Source organism: Hibiscus syriacus, unplaced genomic scaffold (genome assembly GCF_006381635.1).
Source record: "Hibiscus syriacus cultivar Baekdansim isolate YM2019G1 unplaced genomic scaffold, ASM638163v2 tig00109926_pilon, whole genome shotgun sequence".
Taxonomy (NCBI): domain Eukaryota; kingdom Viridiplantae; phylum Streptophyta; class Magnoliopsida; order Malvales; family Malvaceae; genus Hibiscus; species Hibiscus syriacus.
Window position 1 is genome coordinate 601,807 of NW_024062532.1, and position 15,685 is coordinate 617,491.

Here is a 15,685-nt window from a genome sequence, read left to right on the forward strand (position 1 = left end):
CAAGTCCCTCCAAAGTTTTTTTTTCATCGTTCCGGATTCATCCGTGCAATCGGATTTTACAAAATCTCATTATATTGAGAGATATGGCAAATGGTATGGCACCATTCCAAGTTCCGACACTCAACAACAACAACTACGACAATTGGAGTATCAAAATGAAGGCACTTCTTGGATCACAAGATGTGTGGGATATCATAGAGAAAGGCTATAATGAGCCTGCGGATGATGATGTTTTTGGTACTCTTACACCAGATCAAAAGACAACTTTGAAGGATTCAAGAAAGAGAGACAAGAAGGCTCTCTACCTCATCTATCAAGCATTAGATGATGATGGTTTTGAAAAGATTTCAAGTGCAAGCTCTAGCAAGGAAGCGTGGGAGAAGCTGCAAACCTCTTATAAAGGATCCGAGCAAGTGAAGAAGGTTCGTCTCCAAACATTAAGAGGTGAATTCGAATCCTTAAACATGAAAGCATCTGAGTCTATTTCAGATTATTTCTCAAGAGTAGTAGCTGTTTCTAATCAATTAAAAAGAAATGGTGAAAAGTTAGACGATGTGAGGATAATAGAGAAGATACTCCGTTCGTTGGATCCCAAATTTGAGCACATCGTCGTGACGATTGAAGAAACTAAAGACTTGGAAGAAATGAAGATCGAACAGCTCCAAGGATCATTGCAAGCATACGAAGAGAAGCATAAAAAGAAGCATGAGTTTACTGAGCAACTCCTCAAGCTGCAACTCAAGGATATGCATGAGAGCCAACGCAATGATAGAAACCAACGTGGCCAAGGCAGAGGTAGAGGCCATGGACGAGGTGGAAGTCGAGGTCGTGGACGAGGCTGGATTTACAACAATAACAATTCCAACAACAACTATGAGAAAGGAGAAAGCTCAACACGAGGCCGTGGAAGAATTAATCCAAACTCAAAGTATGACAAATCTCAAATTCGATGTTATAATTGTCAAAATTTGGGCATTATGCTTCAGAATGTAGAGCTCCCAACAACAAAATTGAGGAGAAGGCCAATTACGTGGAGGAAAAGACAGATGGCAAAGAAACTCTTCTTCTAGCACGAAAGGAAACTGATGGTGGCCAAGCAAATTCCTGGTATCTTGACAGTGGTGCAAGCAATCACATGTGTGGAAGGAAAGACATGTTTGTGGAGCTAGACGAGTCAGTAAGTGGAAATGTTTCGTTTGGAGATGATTCCACAATAGCAGTGAAAGGGAGAGGTAACATTCTTATCCGTTTGAAAGATGGGAGACATCAATTTATTTCAAATGTCTACTATGTGCCCAATATGAAAAGTAACATTTTAAGTTTAGGGCAACTGGTAGAGAAAGGTTATGATATTCATATGAATAATTATAATCTTTCTATAAAAGATGATAAGAATAACTTCATTGCTAAAGTGCCGATGTCAAAGAATAGAATGTTCTTGATCAACATACAAAATGATGTTGCAAAGTGCCTGAAAGCTTGCTACAAAGATGCATCATGGCTTTGGCATCTTCGATTTGGGCATCTCAATTTTGGAGGTCTAGAGCTATTATCTAAGAAGGAGATGGTGAAAGGACTACCTCACATCAACCATCCTGACCAACTCTGTGAAGGGTGTCTAGTCGGGAAACAATTCAGGAAAAGCTTTCCAAAGGAGTCAGAGACAAGAGCTAAGAAGCCACTTGAGCTCATCCATACCGATGTGTGTGGACCGATCAAGCCAAGTTCTCTCGGTAACAATAACTATTTTCTTCTCTTTATTGATGATTTTTCAAGAAAAACCTGGGTATATTTCTTGAAACAGAAGTTAGAAGTTTTTGAAGTATTCAAGAAGTTCAAAGCAGCAGTGGAGAGAGAAAGCGGTAGAAAGATCAAAGCCATGAGATCCGATCGAGGTGGAGAATTTACTTCCAGGGAGTTTCAAGAGTTCTGTGAAGCAAATGGAATTCGTCGACCAATGACAGTTCCTAGATCCCCCCAGCAAAATGGTGTGGCAGAAAGAAAGAATAGAACAATCCTCGACATGGCACGAAGCATGCTCAAAAGCAAGAAACTACCCAAAGAATTTTGGGCGGAAGCAGTATCGTGTGCAGTCTACTTGTCAAATCGATCTCCAACAAGAAGTGTATGGGGAAAGACACCGCAAGAGGCATGGAGTGGAAGAAAGCCTGGCATTTCCCACTTGAGAACCTTTGGAAGTATAGCCCATGTTCACGTACCAGACGAGAGAAGAACGAAGCTTGATGATAAAAGCGAGAGTTTTATCTTCATCGGCTATGATGCTAATTCGAAGGGCTACAAGTTGTACAATCCAGACAATAAGAAGTTTGTGATTAGTCGAGATGTGGTCTTCAACGAAGAAGGAGAATGGGATTTTAACTCTCATACAGATGACTTCAATTTCTTTCCTCAGTTTGAAGAAGATGAGCAGACAATGAGGGAGCAACTAGATGAATCTCAACAAGAGCTTGTAACTCCACCCACTTCACCAACATCAACCACTCAAGGAGACTCATCACCTTCATCATCGTCAAGTGGGAGTCAAAGTGAAAGAGTTGTGCAACGCACAAGAAGCCTTAGAGATCTCTATGAGGTAACTGAACGACAAGATAATCTTACATTATTTTATCTGTTTGCTGATTGTGAACCAGTGAGCTTTCAAGAAGCGGTACAAGAAAAGAAATGGAGAGATGCGATGGACGAAGAAATCAAGGCCATCGAGAAGAATGACACATGGGAACTTACCTCACTTCCAAGGGACATAAGGCGATAGGTGTCAAATGGTGTACAAAACAAAGCAAAACGCCAAAGGAGAGATTGAAAGGCACAAGGCGAGACTAGTTGCTAAAGGCTATAGTCAAAAGGCTGGAATTGACTATGATGAGGTATTTGCTCCTGTTGCTCGATTGGAGACTATCAGACTAATCATTTCTTTGGCAGCTCAAAACAAGTGGAAGATACAACAGATGGATGTAAAGTCCGCCTTCCTAAATGGAGTTCTTGAAGAGGAACTTTACATTCAGCAACCATCAGGCTATGAAGTCAAAGGGCATGAAGACAAGGTGTTGAAGTTGAAGAAGGCTCTTTATGGGCTAAAACAAGCACCAAGGGCATGGAATAGCCGAATCGACAAGTACTTCCAAGAGAATGGCTTCAACAAATGTCCCTACGAGCATGCTCTATATATCAAGATCAAAGATGAAGATATTTTGATCGTGTGCCTCTACGTGGACGATTTGATCTTCACTGGAAGCAACCCAAGCATGTTTAATGAATTCAAGGATGTGATGATGAAAGAATTCGAGATGACAGACATGGGGCTCATGGCGTACTACCTTGGCATTGAAGTTAAGCAACAAAATGATGGAATTTCATTTCACAGGAAAGCTATGCAAAGGAGATACTGAAGAAGTTCAAGATGGAGAACTGTAAGCCAATAAGCACACCGGCAGAATACGGGATCAAGATGACCAAACATGAAGAAGGCGAAAGTGTAGATCCAACATTCTTCAAAAGTTTGGTAGGAAGTCTACGCTATCTAACTTGCACGAGACCCGATATTCTTCACGCAGTTGGATTGGTTAGTCGCTACATGGAATCCCCAACAACCACCCATTTTAAAGCCGCAAAGAGAATTCTTCGCTATCTGAAAGGTACAATTGACTTTGGCTTGTTCTATTCAGTTTCTAATGATTACAAGCTTGTTGGATATAGCGACAGTGATTGGGGTGGAGACATAGATAATCGAAGGAGCACTACTGGATTCGTATTTTTCATGGGAGATATTGCATTCACATGGATGTCAAGAAACAACCGATTGTCACATTATCCACTTGTGAAGCGGAATATGTTGCTGCTACCTCATGTGTTTGTCATGCAATTTGGCTTAGAAATCTATTGAAGGAGATTGGTTTGATACAAGAAGAGCCTACCAAGGTTTGTGTCGACAACAAGTCAGCCATTGCCTTAGCGAAGAATCCAGTATTCCATGATCGAAGCAAGCACATTGATATTCGCTACCACTATATAAGGGAGTGTGTTGAAAGAAAAGATGTGGAAGTTGAATATGTGAAGTCACAAGATCAAGTTGCTGATATTTTTACCAAGCCACTGACCAGCGAAGACTTCTTAAGATTAAGGAACCTACTAGGGGTCATGAGATCAAGTTTAAGGGAGGGTGTTGGATCATAAACTTGATCCATTATGGGAGCCTAAACCCAAACCCAAACTAAATTGATGTCATTACTTACATCATTTAATTAAAGATGTCATTGCTTACATCATTTAATTAATGATGTCATTGCTTACATCAATTTAGTTAGGTGAGAGTTAGATATTTGTTGAATTTGTAATGGTTTAAATTAGTTTTATTTGTGTGGTGTAGGATTGTTCTTGAGTAGTATAAATACCCCTTCCCATTTTAGTTTTAAGCATCAAGAAAAATTAAGAGCTTCTAAGTGAGTGAAGAAGCAAAGTCTTATAAGAGTGAGTTGTAGTTCTTGTTTTTTGAGTGAGAGTACTCTTGTAATATTTGTTTGAGTTTCAATAAAAGTTGTTTGTGTGAGTGTTTTATTTCCAACACACCCACCTCACCAGGTGAACAATCTCCTCTCCGCCGGTGGCATGTACCGGCGATTTTCCGGTTAAGAGCTCGAGTAACAAGACCCCGAAACTGTATACATCAGATGCTTGAGTTGCTCTCCTAGTGTCTGTTACTTCTGGTGCACGGTAACCCGATGCTCACATTGCAGATGGTGGCACCGGACTCATAACTGCTGCCAAATTGATATCTGAGACGCAACCATAGCCATCAGAGTTAAGGAAAACGTTGGATTCTTTTATGTTTCCATGGAAAAAATTTACGTTGTTTTGTGCGTGGATTTTAAGCTATGCCTTTTGCCGCACCGATGGCGATTCGAAGCCTAGTTTCCCAGTCCATAGGTCTCCGACCTTCACCTGTTTTACATGCGAGCAAAACAGATAATGTAGAAAGATTCAAGTGAGAGCTGAGCTTAAGACTGAAATCTAGCAATGCTTGTTTATCTCTAACCGGTTCAGCAACGATGAATGGGAAAATAGCCACCAGCAGGAAGATGAACAAGGGGTTAATTTTCTTGCCCATTCAACCAGAGAAAAAGATGGATTCTTTCTTTGAACTTTTCTGCAGATTATGGCCACATCTACAATGATCAATCAAATCAGAATCAGAAACGTAATCATTAAAGAATCTAGTACTGAGCATAAGCTGAATTTCCATAAAAGACACCGACTTAAATGCTTGAGTGTAAGCTGAATTTTGTCAAAAGCCGCACTTTAGGTGCGTTATGCTCCGTCTTTCTGTGACTTTTCTTTTTCCATTTCTTTCTGTTTGGTTACTGAGAAAAATTGTTGGAAACATAACAAGAAAAGGAATCTGCAATCCAATTTAGCAAATCTAATGGATCATAGTTAAGACCCAGATTAGCTTAACATTATGTTGCACCCGTTCACACTCAATGTCCAAACACGGCAACTCATTATTGATTCAGTCCAAGCCACCATATTTTCAAAACGCAAAATTCACTACGAATGATCAAAATTACAAACAATGAAAGCTTTCTCGGCCATCTTTCTCTTCATTTCTTGATAACCAAACTCATAATATTCATACACGAAAAGGAATAAGAACAACTAGTCGAAGAGTTTAACTTACTTTCAGAGAACCCAGAGTCCAAATCGAAAGAAACTCCCAAAAGATCAAAGATTTACGGGCTGTTCTTGCTAGAGAGAGCAGAATCAATGCAAGTCAACTCTTTAAAAAAAAGCATATGTTATATTTAGTATTTTTCTAGCGCATGACTCAGAACTTCCAATGTGACGAATTCATAAATATTTTTTTAAGTTAATCCTGCATAATAATGATAAAAGTTTTCGTATAAAGTAAACACAAATAAATATTTTTAAGTGAATCCATAAATATTTTTTAAGTGAATTGATGTCATTATTTGGGGTCGACAAAACATTATTCGTCGGTGTGTGGGTCGTGGTATGTGGTGACGATTTTGGTGTAGGAGGGGTTTTGGTTTTAAAGATAAGTTTAAGGTTTGTGAATTTGGGTACGTGGTTTGAGGTTAGTAGAGGTTGGTGAGATTCGGAGTTGAGTTGTTAAGGGTGATACAAATGGAGTTTAGGGTTTAGAAATTGTGAGTAGAAATTTTAATTATTTTCTTTCTATTTTTAAATATTATTTGACATTAAATATTAATAAGTTCACAATATCATAGTAAAAATGATAATAAAATAATTCATATCGTCAGAGAGTGACCAAAACAAAAGGAATTTAAAAGTTTAGTTGTTAAATTAAAAGTTTTTAAACTTTATCAACTAAAATAAGAGTATAATTTACCCTATAAAATGATATAGGATTAACTTATATTATATAAAACTCTTTAATTTTATATGAAAATATAGTCATTTGATGACTCTAAATGAATGATTAAGATTAAAATTTAATTATCAATTTTTTGTTAAAAAAATAGCACACAAATTTAATGAGTTACGCTCTGCCTAGATAATAGGGATGGCAACGGGGTCGGGTTAGAGTCGGTTTTTTAATCAAATCGACCCGACTTGAAAATATGTACCTGTTATCTAAACCCAACTCAGATAAAAAAATTTATAGTTTATATCCGACCCAATCCAACTCTTCCTGGTATAAATTAATGATTTAATTAAAATAATTATAATTTTTTAAGGAAAATACATTATTACCCTTGGGTCGGAGTTTTTTCACCCTCCACCTGAACCCGACCCGACCCGACTCGAATCCAAATTCTTTTTAAAAAATTCGACCTGATTGAAGGATTTGGTCGGAATCCGTCAGATGCTGGTGATCGAAAATAAAAATATTAAAACATTGACCGTTAAATTGATTGAATTTAGTTGTTTTTCGGGTAACGAACATCATATTCACATTCAGGAGGATGAAACGAGTTTGGTAAAATATGCGGTGATGATGAAAATTTTAAACATCAATCTACTGTTGGGAAATAAACCAAGTACAAGTAATTTCCCTATAACCAGATTAGTGAGAATGCAAAATAAAAGCGGAAAAATAATACCCGAAATTGATAACGGAGTTCAGCCAATTGTGCTTACGTCTCCGGACTGCTGCAGATCTTTTACTAAGAGATAAAATTTACAGGTGTTTACAAAACACTCACTACTCACAAGAAAGCTCTCTAGTATTAGGAGAAAGAAATGATTTTTGGGATGGTTTTGAAGCTAAATGAGCTACGGTATTTATAGTTGAAACTTAAGGACTTAATCTTGTAAATACCCTAAAATCTAGGGATTAATTGTGATTATCCCGTTATCATTTTTCAACAAACATCTACCAAACTTTAAAAAACTATTTTTCAAAGAAACATTTACAAAACTTTGAAAACCATTTTCAAAGAAACATTTACCAAACTTTGAAAACCATTTTTTCAAAGTTGGTTACCAAACTTGAAAACCATTTTAATACTTTCAACAATCTCTCACTTGAAGACTGATTTTAATCTGTCTTCACACCTCGATCAATGCAACAGCTTTTCTAGTCTTGTTACTCTAGCATGCCAACTGAAGTTGAACACAACTTCAGTTTGTCTGTAGTCACCGTCTTTGTCAACATATCTGCCGGATTTTGAGCTCCACTGATCTTTTCAAGTTTCAAAATCTCATCTTCTAGAGAAGACCGGATAAAATGATATCGCAATTGTATGTGCTTTGTCTTGGAATAAAAAGACGGATTCTTTGCTAGATGTATAGCACTTTGACTGCCGCAATACAAGACATTGTTTTCTTGTTTCTTGCCTAACTCTTCCAAGAAACTTTGGAGCCAAACCATCTCCTTGCTAGCTTCCGTAACAGCGACATATTCTGCTTCAGTTGTGGAGAGAGCAACTATCTTCAGTAGTTGAGAAACCCAACTCACTGCGGTTCCTCCTAGAGTATAGACATACCATGTAGTGCTCCTTCTGATGTCAACATTTCCGGCTAAGTCAGCATCTACATAGTCTGTCAGTATCGTATCTCCACCTTTGAAACAAAGTGTTTTGTTTGTGGTACCCCGCAGATATCTGAGGATCCATTTGACTACTTCCCAGTGTACCTTGTCCGGATTATTCATGTGCCTGCTAATAGCTCCCACTGCTTGAGCAATATCTGGTCTGGTACAAACCATGGCATACATCAGACTTCCAATTGCTGAGGCATACGGCACCTTCACCATATGTGAACGTTCTTCCTCCGTCTTTGGTGACTGTTCTTTGGAGAGTCTGAAATGAACACCTAAAGGTGTACTTACTGGTTTAGCATCTTGCATGTTGAACCTGGAAAGTACTTTGTTGATGTACTCAGCCTGTGATAATATCAAAGTCCCCGAATTTGTGTCTCTCTTGATCCTCATCCCAAGAATCTGCTTTGCAGCGCCCAGATCCTTCATAGCAAACTGATTTGACAATTTTTGCTTCAAGTTTATAATCTCTTGCATGTCTGAGCCTGCAACGAGCATGTCATCAACGTACAACAATAAAATAATGAAGCTATTATCGAACCTCTTGATGAAGCAACAATGATCTGCTTGGCATCTGGTAAAACCACTCCTACTCATGAAACTATCGAACTTCTTGTACCACTGTCTAGGAGCTTGTTTTAAACCATACAAGCTCTTCTTCAACCTGCATACCAGGTTTTTCTTGCCTACATCTATGAAGCCTTCTGGCTGCCTCATATAGATTTCTTCCTCCAAATCACCATGAAGGAAAGCTGTCTTTACATCTAACTGCTCAAGATGTAAATTCTCTGCAGCTACAATTTTCAACACCAGTCTGATTGTAGATAGCTTCACGACTGGAGAGAAAATTTCACTGTAATCAATACCTTCTTTTTGTTGAAAACCTTTGACAACCAATCTTGCTTTATAGCGTTTGCTCCCATCGTGCTCTTCTTTGATCCTGTAAATCCACTTGTTATGGAGCGCTTTCTTGCCTGGTGGTAATTCAGCTAATTCCCATGTCTGATTTGACATAAGCGAGTCCATCTCATCTTTCATGGAAGACTCCCACTTGACTGAATCCTCCACTTGCATTGCTTCATCATAGCACTCTGGTTCACCATTGTCAGTCAGCAACAAGTAGTGCAAAGAAGGAGAATACTGTTGGGTTGGTTTAGGAATTCTGGAGGAGCGTCTTAGTTCCGGTGTGCCTGGTTCTTCTTGAACTGCTTCAGGACTGATCTGAACATCATTTCCAGAAATCTCCTCAAACTCAGCAAATTCCTTTGTTTCAGCTTTGGTATTGGAGCTGCTTGATTCTACAGTAGACCTGTTTTTGTACATCACATTCTCATTGAAAATGACATCTCTGCTTCTAATGATCTTCCGATTTTCATAGTCACAAAACCGGTAACCGAACTCATCACCGCCGTAACCAACAAAGGCATATTTGTTGGACTTAGCATCAAGTTTACTTCTTTCAGCAGAGTCTATGTGTACATAAGAAATACAACCAAACACTCTTAAGTGTGAAAGGTTTATTTCTTTCTTGCTCCAAACTTTCTCTGGTATTCTGCCATCCAAAGGAACTGAGGGCCCACGGTTGATCAGGTAAGCTGCAATGTTAATAGCTTCAGCCCATAGAAATTTGGGCAATCCGGCATGTATCCTCATGCTTATGGCACGTTCATCCAGGGTTATGTTCATGCGCTCTGCTACGCCATTCTGCTGCGGTGTCATGGGAACTGTTGTCTCCATCTTGATCCCATTGTTTGCGCAAAAATCTCTGAATCTCCTATTTCTGTACTCTCCTCCATTGTCAGACCTCAACCGCTTGACTTTCATACCATTCTCATTTTCCACCATGGCCTTCCATTTTCTGAAGGTATCAAAGACTTCTGATTTTTTCTTCAGAAAATAAACTCACACCTTCCTTGTAGAATCATCGATTAAGGTGACATAATATAATGAGCCTGCAAGAGATGGAACTGGGGATGGTCCTCATACATCAGTATGAACCAATTTTAACCTTTCTGCCTTGGGTGTCTTGCCAATCTTTGCAAAACTGACTTTCTTTTGTTTTCCAAATATGCAATCCTCGCATAGTCCGACATCTACATTCTTTAGATCCGGCAGCTTCCCTTTTGACAGAAGTATCTTCATTCCTTTCTCGCTCATATGGCCAAGCCTTTGGTGCCATAGGTTTGATTTTCCATCAACATCTGCTACTGCAATGATATTCTCTAAATTTGAGGTTACATAGAGAGTACCAGTCTTCTTACCATGAGCAATGACGAGTGCTCCTTTGGTAATCTTCCATTCACAGCCTGAAAAGGTTGTACTGTATCCTTCTCCATCAAGTTGTCCTACAGAAATCAAATTTATTTTGAGACCAGGAATATGTCTCACTCCTGTCAGCTTCCAGGTGGTCTGGTTTGGCAGTTTTAGTCGGATGTCTCCTTTTCCGACGATCTTCAAGGTTTGATCATCAGCAAGATGAACCTTCCCAAAATCACCACTGACATAGTTCTCCATGATTTCTTGGCATGGCGTGGAGTGGAAAGATGCCCCTGAATCCAAAATCCATGATTCAATCGGACTGTTGACGCTTAAAATCATAGCATCACCTGCCTCCTCCGTTATGTTGGCAGATTCCTGTGCGCCGGTATTTTTCTTCGGTGCTCGGCAATCTCTTTTGAAGTGGCCCTTCTTGCCGCAATTATAACAGGTAAAATCTTTATTTCATGTTCTTGATTTTCCCCTTCTGGATTTCGATCTGCCACGATTTGAATTTCTTTCTGAAATTCTCCCTCTGGACTCCGTGTGCAAGGCTGAGGAGGTTGATACTTCACCCGATTCTCTCCGTCGAATTTCTTCGCTCAGTACCAGATCCCGAACATCGTTGAATTTTAATTTGCTGTTTCCCGACGAATTGCTGACTGCTGTAACAATAGCATTCCAACTGTCTGGTAAAGATGATAAGAGAATTAAAGCTTAAACTTCATCATCAAATTCAATTTCCACTGAACTCAACTGGGTTGTGATTGTGTTGAGTTCATTTAGGTGTTGTGCCACCGATGCCCCTTCTGTCATCCGCAAATTGAATAATCGCCTCATCAAATGAACTTTGTTTGAGGCCGATGGCTTCTCATACATACTGGAGAGAGTCGTCATAAGACCCGCCGTGGTCTTTTCCTTTGCTATGTTGAAAGCAACATTGCGGGATAACGTCAGTCGGATAACTCCGAGGGTTTGTCTGTCGAGAAGAGCCCAGTCTTCATTCTTCATGCCCTCTGGTTGTTTTCCTGAGAGGGGTTTATATAGATTTTTCTGGTATAGAAAATCTTTAATTTGCATCTTCCAAAATCCAAAGTCCGCACCATCGAACTTTTCAATTTTCATCTTCCCTTCGTCTGCAGCCATCGCTCCCACTCGAATCTGGCTTCGTTTGGATCGTTTCTGACAATTTTTGCAAACCGCCGTGTATTAGAACACCTCCGTCGACAAACTCGTATCGCCGACCGAATTTCACTATTTACGAAATTCACTATTCATGTAAATAGTAACCCAAATAGTAACCTCGCAAAAAATTGACAAAATTCAACCCAAAATCTCTGATACCAGTTGTTGAGAAATAAACCAAGTACAAGTAATTTCTCTATAACCAGATTAGTGAGAATGCAAAATAAAAGCGGAAAAATAATACCGGAAATTGATAACGGAGTTCAACCAATTGTGCTTACATCTCCGGACTGCTGCAGATCTTTTACTAAGAGAGAAAATTTACAGGTGTTTACAAAACACTCACTACTCACAAGAAAGCTCTCTAGTATTGGGAGAAAGAAATGATTTTTGGGATGGTTTTGAAGCTAAATGAGCTAGGGTATTTATAGTTGAAACTTAAGGACTTAATCTTGTAAATACCCTAAAACTTAGGGATTAATTGTGATTATCCCATTATCATTTTTCAACAAGCATCTACCAAACTTTGAAAAACTATTTTTCAAAAAAACATTTACCAAACTTTGAAAACCATTTTCAAAGAAACATTTACCAAACTTTGAAAATCATTTTTTCAAAGTTGGTTACCAAACTTGAAAACCATTTTAATACTTTCAACATCTACTTGATTGATCTTGAACTTATAGCCTTTGTTTTATCATAAATACAAGAACATATGTTTGCATAATATTAATGTATGACACTGTCTCATACATGCCTCAATTGACAAACTAATCAAGATCTTATATATATTTCCAGAAAAGGCCAGCAACCTTCATTTCTCTCTGCTTACATGGTCACTGGAACGAAAACTCCGAAATCGGATGTTCCTCACATGTATGGAGTGTTGAAGATTCGAAAAAACCGGATCGGAAACAACTCGGTAAAGGTCGAAAACTATGGCTGGTGATCACGGTGACCTAGCTAGGCATGAAGTTCTACTCTGATGTAGCTTCCGCGGTGGGAACTTTCAAGGCAGCTTCGATATCTTTGCTGTCAACACTTACAAATTTCAGGAAAGTTTCAATGTCTTTATTATTATCTAAGCTTCCATGTCTGCGGTTGAACCATTTCTTAATAGGTTTCGGTTTTCTGTCGCTAATGGCAATGGCTATGTCATTAGGGAAGAGGTCTCGTAGGACGAATGCGTGCAGTATAGTCGTTACGAGCAGTGCCGTTACTGTGAGTGTGGCAGCAATGGAGAGCATGACGGAAAGAGTTTGAGTTACGATATTTGTCACTGCACTTGAATATCTTATCGTCGCTATTGCCGCACCGGTCATCGGGAACGTATACGCCCACCAGGACAATGAAAACCTGTAAAAGGAAGTGGATTTTAGAACTCGGAGACTACCTAATAGAGCTGAACTATCAGTATATAGGGATGTAAACATACTTGAATCCTCGGAAAAAGTTAACCCGAACCGCCTGCAGCGAGTACAAGTTATAAGTCAAGTTAGATTAACAAGAAATGCCATGGAACTGTCATCATGTTGTTGCATAGTATTTAATATGAAAAGAGGTTGAACATACCAATGAGAAGTAAAGGAACAGGGCAATGAAGTATGCAATCCGAGATCCGTAATCGAACGAGCCTTGGATCGAGGCCCATGCCATTGAAGCAACACTAGGTGCTGCAACGAACAGAAAGAATACAGGATGGAGCTCTTTTGGGAGTGTTTCGTTTGTTGGAAGTCTCTGATAAAGAGTTACAAAAAGGACAGTGTAATGAGCCAGACCAACAGCAAAGAAGAAAATAGGCCCTTCTTTAAGCCCCATTGATGCGCCCAATAGTGCCCCTACGAAGTTCCCGACAATGGAGAGATGGTTGGAAGGATTAGCCACTTTCGAGAGCCTCCGTTGACCGCCCGACATCCACTGTCCATAGATCTTAAGCTCCAAACAGAAGATTGGTGTCATGAGAATGTACCATAGAGCTGCAGGTAATTTTGAAGTAACCGAAGGCGGCACTCCGAGAGCTAAAAACAGAAGAGCGATCCAAGGGGCGAAAAAGAAGTTGACACGGATCGGATGGAAATACTCTCGACGAACCGCTTCGAAGTAGATGATCACTTTGAGAAGGTAAATGGAAGCAACGATGGCTACTAGAGCGACCGATATGCACCATAGAACAAGATTTATAGCCAGGTTTATGTGAAGAAACTTTGTAGATGAAGCAATGGCCAGTGTTTTCCACATGATAGCTTGGCTGCTAACTCCCAGACAGATACCGAACGAAGAAATGGGATACCGAAGGAGAAATGGCCATGTTTTGTCATGTGGAAGTACAATCTCCTCGGAAGCCTGTTAAAAACAAACCATGTCATATTGTTCAAACTCCCAATTGAGTAGCATAAATTGACCCTATTACATTAGAAATGATCATCATACCTTGAGGGACTCCAGTTCAGGTCCTTCCAATGCATCGAAGTATCGGTCCACAGGCAAAGGCAAAGGCAAAGGCTCGGTATTCCCAAAATTTGGCGAGGAGTCGTCCTCTGACTCAATTTCGCATGGCCTTCCACGTAAATTCGATAGCTGCCTTTCGAGCCTCCCGGACCATGTTTTGAAAGAATCATATCTCTTGTCCTTGAGCTTTTTATTGCTAGGATGCTGATTAGTGTCTTTGATGGTAGCTGCCTCTCCCAAGATTGATCCCTTTGGCATCGGCTGAGACAGAAATTTGACTGTTTTTGCCTCTTTGTACTCACCAATACTCTCTGATGCCTTACAAGAATCCGGAACTCCAATCTCGAAAACCTTTGCTTCGCCACGGCCGCCGGCTGCTGTCGGAGAAGAGGGCATACTGATCGAAACAGAAACCGCCCTCTCATGACCACCGGTGGCTTGACAAACATTTATTGGGCCTGGGAATTTGTTTTCCACCTATAAACGCACAAAAAATATCTTCATTAAATTTCATTACCCAAATTCTCCTGCATGAACAAACCAAATTCGAACATAAATTCTTAAACTAAAGATGTAACTTACAGGGATGTTATCAAAGCCAGCCACTTGGTTTGATGAAATAAGTTGAAGAAGAGATGGAACAGCCTCAGGTTCAGGCTTATGATCCATTCTGGACTGAAAATAGCTCTGTCAGGGCCTTACTTATTTTCTTATTCCTCCCCATTAATCTCATAGTTGACTTAAATTCCTTTACACGAACGTAATCGTCTATGATATTAATATATTCAGTTTCTTAAACCTTACGAGTTATATCAGAAAAGCAAGCGTGTTCAACTCCATCAAGTTAGCATCACGAAACAAACAGATAAACCAAAATTCTAACCTCGAATAATGCCGATGCCGGTGCCGGAAACTCTTAAACAAAATGGGAAAAGGCAGCGAGAGAAAATAAGTTGCGTAGAACAGGGTGAGTTGCAGATGAACTCAGAAGAGTAGAATATATGTAGGAGAAATGAAATTCAATGCGGTCCAATAAGACACACTGAGAAGACCAACCAGCATACGTTTCCCATATATAAGCAGGGAGGAATATATAGAAAAAATAACTTCAGTGACAAAAAATGTCTTATAATATATGATTTTAATTAATTTTTTTAAATTTATCAAAATAACCAACTAAATTGTAATGCGATCGATAATTCGCAACGCGATCTCTGGTATCGTAAATCAGTTTCTAGATTCGTAACGCGAACTTCGACTATCGCATTGCGATTTACATATTCGCATTGCGATAGTCCAAGTTCGCGTTGCGATTTATTTCAAATTCGTTACGATAGTCGAAGTTCATATTACGATTTATTCTAAATTCGTTACGATTTATTCCAAATTCGTTAGGTTTGATTTTTATGATTATATTAACAATATTTTCAGTGTAAAACAGCTCATCTTTGCTGTAAGGAGAACTGGGGTTGAAAATTGTACAACTAAATCCGATGATGTTGTTTGTACTTGAAATGATAATTAATAATAAATAAAAATAAATAAAGCCGCAATATTTGAGAGGGACTCGATATTATTTTTGTTTAACCACAAGTTTATCCATCAAAATATATTATGAATCCATTTTATTTTATATTTTTTTGTAAACTAAAATATCTTTTAAAAAATTCAGGAATTACGTTAAACGTTCATCAAAACCTAGTTGATTCAGATGATAAGCAATTTAATATCGTTTAATAAGATCTTAAATTCGAATTC

The 15,685-nt window shown here is 39.0% G+C and overlaps 1 protein-coding gene across 1 annotated transcript; it reads right to left on the reverse strand.

Annotated features, from left to right (window-relative positions):
* Positions 1 to 12,244: 12,244 nt before the first annotated feature.
* On the reverse strand, positions 12,245 to 14,596 carry LOC120210637 (S-type anion channel SLAH2-like). The gene is made up of 5 exons (XM_039209337.1): positions 14,510 to 14,596; positions 13,910 to 14,404; positions 13,052 to 13,822; positions 12,915 to 12,946; positions 12,245 to 12,835 (listed from the first exon to the last, which is right to left on the reverse strand). Exons 1-5 carry the CDS (start codon positions 14,594 to 14,596, stop codon positions 12,457 to 12,459), a joined length of 1,764 nt encoding a protein of 587 aa, XP_039065268.1. The 3' UTR covers positions 12,245 to 12,456.
* Between the last annotated feature and the right edge of the window lie 1,089 nt (positions 14,597 to 15,685).

Bases quoted from the DNA above. Each gene is read 5' to 3' on its own strand.
- LOC120210637 (XM_039209337.1), bottom strand. From the start codon at position 14,596: ATGGATCATAAGCCTGAACCTGAGGCTGTTCCATCTCTTCTTCAACTT. The intron at 13,823-13,909 runs GTATGATGATCA...TGTTTTTAACAG, and splicing joins CTGAACTGGAGTCCCTCAAG to GCTTCCGAGGAGATTGTACT. The intron at 12,947-13,051 runs GTATGTTCAACC...TACTCGCTGCAG, and splicing joins TGTTCCTTTACTTCTCATTG to GCGGTTCGGGTTAACTTTTT.